The following is a 13341-nucleotide window of genomic DNA, read 5'->3' as shown; positions in this document are numbered from 1 at the left end:
AGTAATTACTTTTGGGTTGCTTTGGCAATGAGTGAAAAAGTAACAAAAAATGGCGAGGACAGATACTATTCATGTGAACAGTAATCACCCTTATTTGTTATTGGCAAATGGATATAAATACTTTAAAAAGCACACAAAATTTGCACTTAAAAAAAAAAATTGTGATTCACAAGGTTTTGACTTTTTATTAGGGGTGGGCACTCAAACCGGCGAACCGGAAATCCAAACCAAACCGCACCGAACCAAACCGGAAAAAAACCGAGTTGACCAAAAAGTCAAAAACCGGTCAAAAACCGAACCGGACCGGTTTGGACCGGTTCCGGATCCGGTTCCATGTCTTCAAAAACCGAACCGGGCCGAACCGAACCGGTGAAACTAAAAAAATATATAATTTCAATATATATATTTATATTTAATGCTATATTTTTAATTTCACTAAAAAAAACATAATATTTATCCAAGTTCAATGTCAAAATATCTCTATTTTCTCACTTTAATATTTATTTTTTATATGAAATTGAATAATTTGTTAATTTTCAAGTAAAAAAATAATATTTCAGTTGAGAATTGTATTAAAAAGTAATTTAAAAAAATAATTTTTATAATCCGGTTCAAAACCGAACCGAACCGGAACCGGACCGAAACCGGTTCAAACCGAACCGGACAGTTTTTGAAATTTTTTTTATTAAAACCGAACCGAACCAAACCGGATGAATAGTATTGGATCGGTTCTAATTTGAGGCAAAAACCGGTCCAAACCGAACCGTGCCCACCCCTACTTTTTATTATTGAAACGCAAGTCCAAAATTATGAATATTACCTTGTTAGTAGTAGTAGGGCCATGGAGGAAATGGTCTGAAAAAATATGTTGTGTCGGGCCGAGGGGGGAATCAGCAAGGAAAAATACAAGATGGGGCGTCGGTGCGAAGGGATGGCGAGGGATGTAAGGGAGTGACATGTGTAGGATTCTTCTGTTAAATAAGTGTGTCGACGCTGTCAAAAAGCCACCGCCGATAGACGACATCAGCTTGTGGGGCCGCGGTGTTTTTTCCCAATTATAAATATTTGTATCGATTTGGCGTAACGCGTGGCAAAAACTGCCGTGCGGGTCGAGAAAGAACGTCCAAGTTTCCTTCACTGATCAGTTTGAAGTTTTTATTTATTTATTTATTTTTATGATAAGGCTATCTGGGAGAGGTTGTTCTTGAGTTTTGTGACTTTTGCTGTTATTGGTTTTGAAGGTGACGATAAGACTCTTCTAAATATAACAATATACAAAATCATTTTGTATAAGGTTCTTATTATATTATGAAAAAAATTTGTTCAAGTTTTTTAAGGAAAACGAAGCGATTTTTCTTTCAGGAAAAAAAAAACTCGCTCATTTATAAAATTGTTATTGATAATCAAAAAAGTTATTATATATACAAAACCAATTAATTTCACACCAAAAAAAATAAATATCCAGAGCAACAACTCCAATAGTTTGGAAGATATCTTAAGAAAAAGTTTTTAAAGGGGAAGTGCTTAAAAAGATGAAACATTCATAATTTCAAAAAAAAATGCAACTAGTGAGTGAAAGTATTAAGAAACGAATCATTCATTAAATGAGCATTATATAGTAGATTAATGGTGCGTTTGGATGAGGGAAAAAAACTTGGAATTTTGACAAAACTCAGAATTTCTAAATTGACATGAACCAATTCCGGTGTTTGGATTAAAAAACATAGAAATTTAGAAATTCCGCGTGGAAAAAAACATGGAATTTGGAGATCATAAATCCCAAGTTTAAATTCTATCTAAAAGTCGTCATTTCTAAAATCCCAAGAGAGATTGAGTTTAAGAAAAAGATAACTTTACAAATAAAGGTTAAATTCCGTGTTTTAAATCAGTCACCCAAACAAGAAACTTTACAAATTCTAGAACATTAATTTCTGTCATTTTAAATTCCGTCATTTATGTAATCCTTTATACTTTTAAATTTCCTCATCCAAACGCACTGTAATAGTTTTTAGATTAATACTCCCCCATCCTCCTTCCTATGGAATGACCAAAAAAAATATTCATATTTTCATTGGACACAAGTACACCTATTTTTTATTGGACAGAGAAAACCAATTGATATACGCGCGTGAGCATTATGTGTTACATATAGGTGTATGTGTCTCTATATTTGTTTATCTACAAACCTGCATTAGTTATAATTGATCAACATACTTAAATACCTTAATCGCGTTGGAGAAAGTTAATTGACCTAAATATAAGGTCAAGTCATATCAATTTACAAGTAACGAAATAAATTTTCTAATAATAAGATCAATAATGGAGACAAAAGCATGCAGTTTAACGTATTACGTGAACCATTACAACAACAGGTTATGAAGATTCTGTTCACATTATTAATTTTAGAGTATGGAACGTATTTTTAGGGAGAGCTATTTTGTTTTTATTTTTATTTTGATGGTTTAGAACGTGAATGAATGAGGATTGGTGTTTTGCATAGTTTTTTAGGCTATCAAAAGAACTATCGTGCCTAACTTTGCTTTCCTACAATTTTGGGTACGAAAAGTAAAAAGTCAAGGCTATGGCACAACATAAATATTGGTTAAGTTCGGGTGGTTAAATGAAAAAAAATGAAAAATGATTTGTGCGTGGAGAATTCAATTTAGGTAAAGTCACTAAACGATATCAAATATTTTGTCGAGTGTGTCTCGTCATAAAATTAGGATTGACATGTATAATTAAACATATGAAATCTTAGATAGGAATCTAAAATGAAAATGAAATGCCCCAGATGATAATCATTATGATCATATGATATTTTTTTTTTTCTCCTTTGGTAAATATAAAGATTAATCATGGCAATGCCATTTTAACTACGAAGAATAAGCCACGAATATTCAGAGGAGAGGAGGAGCCCAGCATTGTGTCCAAGTCCACCTTTCACATCGGCTATGTCCTTTGGAACTTTATTTACATAAATTTGTGCGTGTGTTTATTTTTGTTAACAGGTCATCCTGCCCATGCATGTTGTTGTCCATTCACAACAATCACAGGCACAGCTACGCACCAAATTATTTGGCCGACAGTCCAATCAAGTCACCCTTCCCGCTAGACTAGGGGTCTCCTTTTATTGAGATCCCCCCACCAGGGTGGGTTGCGTGGACAAGGTGTGACTCCAATAAATAGACCGTCGCTTGATTGTGAGATTGGACAGACGATCGACATGGTCATGACGATGATCGGATTAAATAATTTATCATAAATGCAAATCGTATAGTAGAGATTCGTTACAATAACTGGGCACAAACTCAAGATACACACAGTAAGAATACAGCTTCGGGAGGAGATTTTTGCAATACAGAGACTGTAACAATAACACTAACCAAGCACAAGTATTACAAGATAGTTAGAAAACAAATATACAACTTGAAACTCAGCTAACAAAGAGTTACAGATGAGGAGGACCCTAATTATGCAACAACCAGTGCTTTAATACGAACAAGATAAAGAACAATCTCTCAAACTTCATGGGCCAAGAAACACCCTAAGAGTGGAGGGCATAACTGCTCAACTTTCACCAGGACATTCCAAAGAATATCACAGCATCTCCTAATCCTCCTTGATCCCCAAGCATAATAAGAGTAGATCCACCAAAATCAGCAGCTCCACCTCCAATACAGAGAGATCTACACTAGATCTACCACAAAAGCAGCAGATCTAGCAAGATCATCCAATAACCAACCACAAAAGGCTGGGATACAAACCCTCAAGAAAAAGGGAAGAAACAAAACCTTGCAAAAGCAAGGAGCAGACAAACCCTACAAAAGTTGGGAGGAAAAACCTCTCCACAACATAATGCCCGGGGGGGGAGGGAAGAGGCCCGAATTATTAACTGAAGGGGGTGGTTCCAGGGGAGATCCCCTGGAACCTAGGAGATTTACAGATTTGGAGTTGGTTTTGGGTTGGGGGGAGAAGAAGAGTCGAGAAGAAATGGTCCCCTCCTTTTGGTTCTTTTTTTCATAATGGTAACATTTAACATTTAGGTTTTGTTTGGTTTACTAAAGAAATTGACGAGAAATCAATCCTTATGTATTTTCTCATTCCTTTCTCATATTTGGTAATGCTTATCTTGATTTTCTCATTAGAATGGAAAATGAAACCCAAAGTAGTTTGAGGGTTTCATTCCCCCTCCTATTTTCTCATAAACTAGCAAACCGTTTTTCATGAATGGACTTACCAAAGATGCTGAAGCCCTTTTTCGTACTTATCAAATGCAACCTTAGGGAATATTAGGTTTGTTTATGGAGTGGATTGAAATGTTTCTAAATAATCAAAAACACTTCTAATACTGTTTGATATAAAACTTTAAAAGCTTGAATCATAAAAACACCTTTTACTACGTATTGTATTTAAGAAACACATGATAGATGCTTCTTTAAAAATAACTTACTTTGACCCAAAAAGAAAAAATTAAGAAGTAGTTACTTTTTCCAAAAACCACTTTCATTTCTAATTAAAATTTCAACGTGCATAGCCAAAGGAGTCTAGCCTAGTGAAAAATGACAATGACTTGCAGACCAGTGGTCTTAAGTTAGAATCCCTATGACACCTTAGTAGTGTATAGGTGAGAAGCCCCCTCCACCATATAGTTTAGACTATCATTTGTATTAAAAAAAAAATTCAACTTGCAAAGAAGTCTAAGATAGTTTTCGAAAACTTGGAAGTTTTACGTTGACTTTTGTGCTTTCATATTCCCTACTGGATCAGTTTTTCTGTAGTTAGGCCCAAACTAATGGGCCAGCACGAGTTTCAAAACCAGAAAACAAAAAGGAATCTTAGCCCAGCCAAACCCAAAAAGAAGAAAAAACAATAGAAAATTTTGAGGCCCAAAGTAGGCCCAATTTCGAGCCCTAAAGCGGGAGCTCATTAGGGTTTCGTCATAAAGTGGAGGTATATAGAGCTGCGACTGTGAGTGGTCGTAGTTTACATAGATCATAGAGAGAGAGAGAGAGAGAGAGAGAGAGCGGCTTCGGACTTGGGACTTAGGAGCAGCGAGGGAGGGTCGGCAGCCGGCGTAGTTCACCTGACAAGATGGTTCGTATTTCATTTTTCTATGGCACCTTCATCTATGGGTTTTCTTTGAATTTGCATACCATAAATTCTAGAGCTTGTACAATTAAACTTTTAGAAGTTGAATAAAGCTTGTGAACCCAGTTCTGCTGCTTCTTGTTGTAGCAATTCTTTAGGGTCCGAAAATTGATACCTTGTTTAGAGCTGATTTGTTTTTGTTCTGGTTAGCCCATTATGGAAAATTGTTTGATTATGGTATTCTAAAAGGTGAGAGGAGAGAGTAGGCGAAGACAAGTGATGTAACTGTAAAAGAAATTTGGGCACTGTATTTGATCGAAAAGCCGTATGGCTGTATGTGAATTATTGGATCTTCATGTCATTTTGAATGTCATGCATTTGAAGTGGGATAATTTGATTTGTAGACCTATATGTGGGTTTCATTTTCTTAATTTTATTTCCTTTCCACAACAGGCGCGAGGATTGAAGAAGCATCTGAAGAGGCTCAATGCCCCGAAGCATTGGATGCTTGACAAACTTGGTGGTGCATTTGTAAGTTTCCTTTTGAGCTGTGCAGTGTTTGGTATTTCATGTAACGTATTCAATGTGCTAGTTGAGAATTTTAAATGATGTGTTTTCTTTTTTCTTAGGCTCCCAAGCCTTCGTCTGGACCTCACAAATCCAGGGAATGCCTGCCATTGGTCATCATCTTAAGAAACCGATTGAAATATGCTCTAACATACCGTGAGGTCATTTCCATTTTGATGCAACGACATGTTCTGGTTGATGGGAAAGTTAGGACTGATAAGACCTATCCTTCTGGTTTTATGGGTATGCACAGCACTTTATTCTTTGATATATTACTGCTTCATCTGTTCTTAAACATTATTCATGTTGCATCAATACAATGATTGGTAATTAATTAGAAGCATTTTCTTGTTTAATCTTGCTCTGTAGTAACCAAGTGTTGGCTACTATGGAAGAAAAATCTTTTAATTTGGACCTATCTTCCATATATTAGGAAGTTTACATATATAATATCAATTAGAGAATGTTTCTAGTATCATAGGAAGTTTGTATGTTTGTCCTTCGTGCACATTTTTGGCACAAAGTGGCCTTTTTGATGGTTGGAGCATGACCAATACATGTCCTGGAATAGGCAGTCGGTGCATATTGCTTGTAATTGTAGTATTTTTGGTTGACATGAAATGTAATACTTTTTGGGCATTCTGCTTTACTCTTACAGATGTTGTTTCAATCCCCAAAACAAACGAGAACTTCCGTCTCCTCTATGACACCAAGGGTCGGTTCCGTCTCCATTCAATCAGGGATGAAGAGGCAAAGGTGTGTTGATGTTCTTTACTAGAGTAGCTCTACTTTTCTGAGGTCATATAATCTCTGGATGTGAATGATTCATTATTGTCAGATATAGAATCATTCAAGTTGTCCTGCCTAAATATTGTTCATGATAGACTTATTTGAGATAAGCAAACACAGCTATAACACTGTATGCCATTCTTTTAAGTTTTTAAATATGGAAATGTATGGAATCATTCAAGGTCACTGGCTGGATATCTGTTCTCCATCTGGAGAACTTTGTCTCATGTACATGCCATTTCAAGTCTCTATATATACATTGTCAGAAAATATTGAAAGTCTTGCTTGTCCAGGATAATATGATACTCGTTTTATTTGTCTTTAATCAAAGTTATGGATTTCATGAGGTAGAGTGCTGATATTGGAGTCTGCATTTCTTGCAGTTCAAGCTTTGCAAGGTCCGGTCTGTGCAGTTTGGACAAAAAGGTATCCCATATATTAACACCTATGATGGGAGAACAATCCGTTACCCAGACCCTCTCATCAAGGCTAATGACACCATTAAGCTGGACTTGGAGACCAACAAGATCACTGACTTCATCAAGTTCGATGTTGGTAATGTCGTCATGGTGACTGGTGGAAGGAATAGAGGCCGTGTTGGAGTAATCAAGAACAGGGAGAAGCATAAGGGAAGCTTTGAGACAATCCATGTCCAGGATGCCAGTGGACATGAATTCGCCACTCGGTTGGGCAATGTGTTCACAATAGGCAAGGGGACCAAGCCGTGGGTAAGCCTTCCCAAGGGTAAGGGTATTAAGCTCACCATTATTGAAGAGGCCAAGAAGAGGCAAGCAGCCCAAGCCACAGCCACAGCTTAAATGGTCGTGGGTGAAAAACAATCTTTGAACTTATTTTGGCGATGTTCACTTTTATTCTTGTAGTCTTTACCAATTGGAATTTATGATGCAAATTTTGTCTTGTTTATTTTGTCTATCGTTTCACATCTTGATACAAATAATTTAGTTGTTTCAACCCGGACTTTAAATTCATGTTACTTTTAAAGTAAACTTTTACTTGGCCATTTGAATAGTGTCTAGGTGTTCCTGGTCATGCACCTACGTTTGTGAATGAATAATGTTTAATTTTTAAAAAAGGTTATTTATTGATATCAATAGAATCACACTAAGAAATACAATGGATGGCAAGAAACCCTCCAAATCCCAAACATTACTTGAGAGTGAGGAACGAGAGCGTAATCTTTGTTGTGGTATTTACAAGTTTAAAGGTTAGACTTTGTGGACAACCAACAATCTTCAAGGTTAGAAAACAGACGTATTATTTCCTTGTATGTAATGTTCTTCTCTTTCATAAAGAAAAATCCTTCTATGGAGATTGGACGTTGGAGCTTACTTAGTTGACAAGTTTAAAACCTATTTTTCAAAACAGTTTATTAGAAAGCAAAACACAGAGAAAGAGAGAGAGAGAGAGAGAGAGAGAGAGAGAGAGAGAGAGAGAGAGAGAGAGAGGAGCAAAGTCTCTGGTGAGTTTCGATTTGTTTAACACAAGCACAGGATGCAATGTGATAATTTTTTCTGAAGTCTTACATACGAATTGGAATTTGGAATTGGGGTGGTTTGGTTTTGTTTTATTTTGCCAATATTTATACTGCTAGTTTTGTCTTGGTAAATTTTCATGTTTTGCTGCACCCATATTTCATTTCATTTGTAAATTTTGTGTGCTTTGGTTGCAAGTTGCAAATATTAATTTTGCTTCGTGTGCTTCGTGTGCTTGTGCTTGGGAGGATTCTGCATAGTTAGTTCGCTTTTTGATATTGTGAAATGGTAGGCCTTTGCCAATCTTTAATACTTCTTCATGACTGGTTTTGGATCCTCTGCTTTTGGCCTTTCACCCAGCTATATTAAGTGAGATATCTCTTTTTTAATTTCCACCCAGCTGTTTTGAGGTGAAAGTTTGACCTTAAACCTAAAAAATATGGCTAAGCTGGGAATATATCATTTTCTGTATTTTCAGGGACATTATTTTGGAAGTAGATTCTTCAGTCCTCTCTCTCTCTCTCTCTCTCTCTCTCTCTCTCTCTCTATATATATATATATGTATAATTTTCCTTTTTTCTGGTAATGGAATGGTGCAAGTCTTGGGAATGTCAACTAAACTTTAGATCCACCAAGCCCATGGCTAAGATTCCCCTCAAATCATGGAACTTTAGCTGCATAGAATTACAGCCATGTCTTAACTGTCATCTATATGCATATGTTCTGCACAAAGGTAACAGCAAGATAAAAAGTAGAAAAGATAATCAGAGATCACATGGAGAAGATGCCTGAGCTTGGCTCAGGATTGAAAAGGGATTAAAGGCAAAGAGAAAGAAAAAGTATACATGTAAAAAACTGTATAATGAGATTGTAGCAAATACCCATCTTAGAAAGCCATGCAGATAAGATAATACCAACTCGGTAAAGATTAATAAAAACCCAAACTTGACATTAATTTATGATACAAATCTCCCAAAAGGTTAGAACCTAGAAGCAAAGGGGAAAAAAAAAAACTACAAGCTGAGAAAATGATGTAATGAAGCCTTTATAGAAGAGCTGACAATTCTTATCCAGTCCAAAGACCAAGTTGAAAGAGATGGAGATGGATATGTCATGGTCCATGGCAGGGCTGGGCCAACAGTCCTACCTGCACTGATTATTCTTCACAATCTGTTAAAAGCAAAGCAAATAATAGAGGGGATGTGGTGGCCACAACAAGCAAGTGAAAGCTATTTGATCCCATACACTTGCCATTGCCTGCCCACCTGCACATGCTCTGCTTGTCTTCCTATGCCCCTCTTTCCACACACTTTTTTTTCTCTAAGCATCTCATTCCAATTTAGCCCTCTCAGGCACCCACCAAGACTTTTACAACGGCTAATATAAATACACACAACCAGAGTACATAGCAACTTCTAGATTTTAGAGTTAGAGATAATAAGCTTATTATGGTTATTGGGTCCTAGTCTATGCCACACACACATATATATATATGTTCATCTGTAGCTGTCTGTTCTTGTAGATTATTTTGTGATGTGAAATTATAAAGCAGCAGGGGCTGCAACAGGAGGGCTTGAAGCCAAAGAAGCTGCACATTGGAGGTGCCGTGGGCAGGTGATCAAGTGGTCATTTGTGAGGCCAGCTGCTTGCATGAATGAGTGAATGACTGTGGGACCAACAAGCCTAAAACCCCTTCTAACCATGTCTTTGCTTATGCTCTCTGACTTGGAGTTCTTCACAGGGATCTTGTGGCATGACTTGTATTGGGTAGATATAGGCTTGTGGTTCACAAATCCCCACAAGTACTTGTCAAATGATCCAACTTCCCTCTTTATCTGTAAATTGAGTTAAATTAATAAAGTAAAAATAAAGCAAAACACAATTTATATAAAAAAAAAAAAAAAAACTTATAACATATGACCTGTAAATGTAAAATCTATCAAATATATATCTGATAGAGATTATGTTTGAGTTTTATCTTATAGTACCTGAAGAATTCGTTTAGCATTGTCAACAGCTCCTCGAACAAGGCTTATATCTATACCAGAATCAGAACTCACTGATGTTATCTTTCTTTCACTAAATTTAGCCACACCATCTGCATCAAATCCTGAAAAGGACTCCCTGCATAAAGAAATACTGCATTTGGTAAGATTAAGAACAAAGTAGCTATATTATTGGTTTCTTTCAATATTTCTAGGACTAAGAAGAGTAATGGAATTTTGAAATCACACCCACCTCAAAGCTTGCCTTTTCCTCAGGACTGAAGTCCAATCTGATCCAACTTGAGCACCAGTTAACACCAGCAATTCAAGCAACAGACTGCAAATATGACAGAAGCAAATTAGCTATTTAGCTTAAGAAATGTATGTGTGTTTGTGAGAGACAGAGGGATGAGAGAGAAAGAGAGACTTACTTGTCATCATGGACAGGAACTCCCCATTCTTCATCATGGTAAGCAACATATATAGGGTCTGCAAACAAGTACACCACAAACACATTATTCAAATGTCTTATAAACTTCCACAATCTGTCAATAACATAACCTTGTCTGTTAAGCTGCATACCTGAGTTAGGTGTGATAAAAGTACACCGCCTTTGGTCTCTACCAAAATCAGTTGTAGGTGAAGCATCAAGAGGAACCACTTTCCCTTCATTTTTGGCAGACTTGGTTCTTCCATAATGGGCAATTCGCATCTTTCGTTGTTCTTGCATTGTTGCAACTTGCTCCCTCCTTGCAGCTGCTATGCTTCCTGGTGCCTCCACTATCAAAGAGGATATATTTTTCAATATACTTTCAGCAGAAGGTGCAGCAGCTACAGAGCCACTAGACTTCTTTGACTTTTTCACAGAACTTGTAAACTTGGTTGTGCACCGAGGTGTCACAACCTTCTCAGCACTAGAATTCAGCTCATTTGGATCTTTTCCTCTCTTGAATGCAGGTGGTCTAGGTGAAGGCAACTTGGGAGATATGGGAGGAGAAAGAGAGGCCTTAGTTTTAGCACTTGGTAGAGGTGAAGGCAGAGGAGTTGGAGCAAGAGGTTCTTGGGAGCTCTTTTTAAGAGACTTCCTTTGTTCCAGGCTTGGAAATTGATTACCAGTTGGCTGGAGAACCGGACGGCGATTCATCTTAGGTGTTGATGGAGGAACACTAGTGGTTCTCTGCAACTTTGGTTTAGAGGAACACATTTTATTTGATCTTTGTGTTGACTATGAAGAACAAATGATGAGTTTGGTGGTGAAGGAAAGAGAGGAGGAGAAGATGAAGAAGCTCAAGAATTTAAGGAGAGCTTAGGAATGAAGTGGGGGATTTTATAAGACAAAGTGGGGACATGGCACAAGTTTGGCTAAGTTGTAACATGGGGGGGTTGGGGTCTGCCATACACAACCCTATTGTGAGGGGCAGGGGCAGCACAACTTTTTGGGGTCTGTGAGAGCATAAGCTTGAAAACGACACCATCCTAACTAAGTCTAGAGATTATAATTGTAATTTTGATGAAGCAAAAGAAATTGTGGGGATAGTTTTGTGGTGGCGTTGCCAGCCTTCTCGGGGACCCTCTTTTTTCCCCACATTTTGTGCCTTTACTGCTCAGTCTCCATGCGTCCTCAATCCCAAGTTGAAGGAGTGGGGTCCATGAGAGTAACTAATCATTGCTCTTCTCTTTTGAGCTGGATGAAAAGATCTCAAGATTATGATATGCTAATCAAACTGTAACCAACAATGCCTGGCTTGACTAAGACACGTCAGTTTGAGCTCTTCAAACTAAAATAGTTTAAAGTTCTTTGAAGGCTTTTTAGTTTTTATTATATGATTTAAAAATAGTAATTAGTATACAAGCAGGTTGTTTGTCTGTGGATCAAGTAGGTTTTCATTCCTAATCTCAAACTTTAAATCAAAACCTAACTCATCATAATGACAGAAGTTAATTATTAACACAGCAAATTGGGTTGTGCAGATTTTCCACAGAAAATAAAAAGAACTCAGAGAATAATTTGTATGATCAAAGATGTGCCTGCAACCTGTAGTTGTAGACAACAAAATTACTTGAGTGATTTGAAGTAGTAAATTACTTGCATAATTAGGCACTGGGTCCTACTCATTTGGGCAGGATGAATGATAGCCATCAAATAGTTCAGTAACTTCCAACTGTATCCAATCTGCAACATGACTGAATTAATAGTAGTAAATATGGCCATAGACTGGCTGACTTTGAAGAATTTTTATGGCATTTGAATCCGTAGGCGGATTTGAAGTGGTTCCCAACATGTATGTCATCTGCAGTTGAACTTGTTGGATGAGCCTTAAAACACATTCCCCATCAAGTGTCTTCTCTCAATCCATCACACATATTTCAAAGATTTTGGAAGAATTTTGTCAAAGTGAAAAACTTGGGTGGCATATGAAAACCTGAAATCATGCAGGGTTGTTCAAGAGAAGAAGTAACCATATAATATTTATTAATAAAAGCAAGGATCTCTCTCACACCAGAGGCAGCAGAATGGAAGGAAAAACAAAGGGTATGTGAAAAAAGTCACCCTTGACATGATCCTAGATTGAACCCCTCATGAACTCCTAATTTTTTTTTCTATCAAAGTTTTGTTGCTTTTATTTTATATTAATTTCCCTGGCCAATAAAGAAGTAGCCAAAATTTATTTGTTGGGGGTTGAGCTTAGAAAATGATGTAACTCATCATAGGCTTAGCTTTTAGGGTTGAAATTATTTTCCACCTATATAGGTGTAGGAACTATATGGTATAGTATTACTAGATGGTTTGGTTTACTAGATGGTGGTAGTTAGAATATTTGTAACAGAATAATTTTCTATAGTAATTAAATCAATATAAATTCTTCAATCACAATCACAAGATAACAAGCCATGTGTTTTGAGTCACCTATAATGATGGAGATTTGTGAATCGACAAAAATTAGGCAAACAGACAGGGATGATGTACATTTGTCTTGAGTCACCTCTTTGTCTTATTAATTAGGACAGAAACCAACATTATCAATACTTCTTTATTTTCTCTTCTTTAATAATTTATTTAGACTGTTCTCTCTCATATCCAACTAAAAAATGAATCCAAATGGTATAGGGCAATGATTGAGCGATACTGGGTATCAATCTACAGTACTTGATACACTGTTGATATATCGAACAATGTAATAACTACTGTGTATTGGTACCGATACCTAACAGTCACTCTGTTCCATCCAATAGGAGAAAATGCATGCGTACAAAAAAGTTCATGACAAAAGAGGCGGTTTTAGGCATGCTATGGTGAAGTGTCGTAGGGGGTGAATGGCAATTGTAAGGCAATGTAAGAAAGCGAAATAAAGCAAGAACACAACAGTAAAACGTCAAGGCTACATGTAACATGCCTCCAGGATCCATAGCTGGACCTC

The 13341-nt window shown here is 36.9% G+C and overlaps 2 protein-coding genes across 2 annotated transcripts; one reads left to right on the top strand and one right to left on the bottom strand.

The window, feature by feature from the left end:
• LOC18779064 (40S ribosomal protein S4) lies at positions 4988-7465 on the top strand. The gene is made up of 5 exons (XM_007211805.2): positions 4988-5094; positions 5542-5619; positions 5718-5898; positions 6314-6411; positions 6828-7465. Exons 1-5 carry the CDS (start codon positions 5092-5094, stop codon positions 7260-7262), a joined length of 795 nt encoding a protein of 264 aa, XP_007211867.1. The 5' UTR covers positions 4988-5091; the 3' UTR covers positions 7263-7465.
• On the bottom strand, positions 8780-11256 carry LOC18781509 (probable GMP synthase [glutamine-hydrolyzing]). The gene is made up of 5 exons (XM_007212249.2): positions 10505-11256; positions 10354-10411; positions 10176-10259; positions 9926-10061; positions 8780-9772 (listed from the first exon to the last, which is right to left on the bottom strand). The coding sequence occupies exons 1-5, from the start codon at positions 11124-11126 to the stop codon at positions 9479-9481; spliced, it is 1194 nt and encodes a 397-aa protein (XP_007212311.1). The 5' UTR covers positions 11127-11256; the 3' UTR covers positions 8780-9478.

The sequence above is a fragment of the Prunus persica genome, chromosome G4 (genome assembly GCF_000346465.2).
Source record: "Prunus persica cultivar Lovell chromosome G4, Prunus_persica_NCBIv2, whole genome shotgun sequence".
NCBI lineage: Eukaryota > Viridiplantae > Streptophyta > Magnoliopsida > Rosales > Rosaceae > Prunus > Prunus persica.
This window is presented reverse-complemented; position numbering and strand designations above follow the sequence as displayed.

Coding starts and splice junctions, on each gene's coding strand:
- LOC18779064 (XM_007211805.2), top strand. Junction 5,899..6,313: donor CTATCCTTCTGGTTTTATGG/GTATGCACAGCA, acceptor TTACTCTTACAG/ATGTTGTTTCAATCCCCAAA. Junction 6,412..6,827: donor TCAGGGATGAAGAGGCAAAG/GTGTGTTGATGT, acceptor CATTTCTTGCAG/TTCAAGCTTTGCAAGGTCCG.
- LOC18781509 (XM_007212249.2), bottom strand. CDS start 11,126: ATGTGTTCCTCTAAACCAAAGTTGCAGAGAACCACTAGTGTTCCTCCA. Junction 10,412..10,504: donor TTTTATCACACCTAACTCAG/GTATGCAGCTTA, acceptor ACTTGTTTGCAG/ACCCTATATATGTTGCTTAC. Junction 10,062..10,175: donor AGGAAAAGGCAAGCTTTGAG/GTGGGTGTGATT, acceptor TTCTTTATGCAG/GGAGTCCTTTTCAGGATTTG.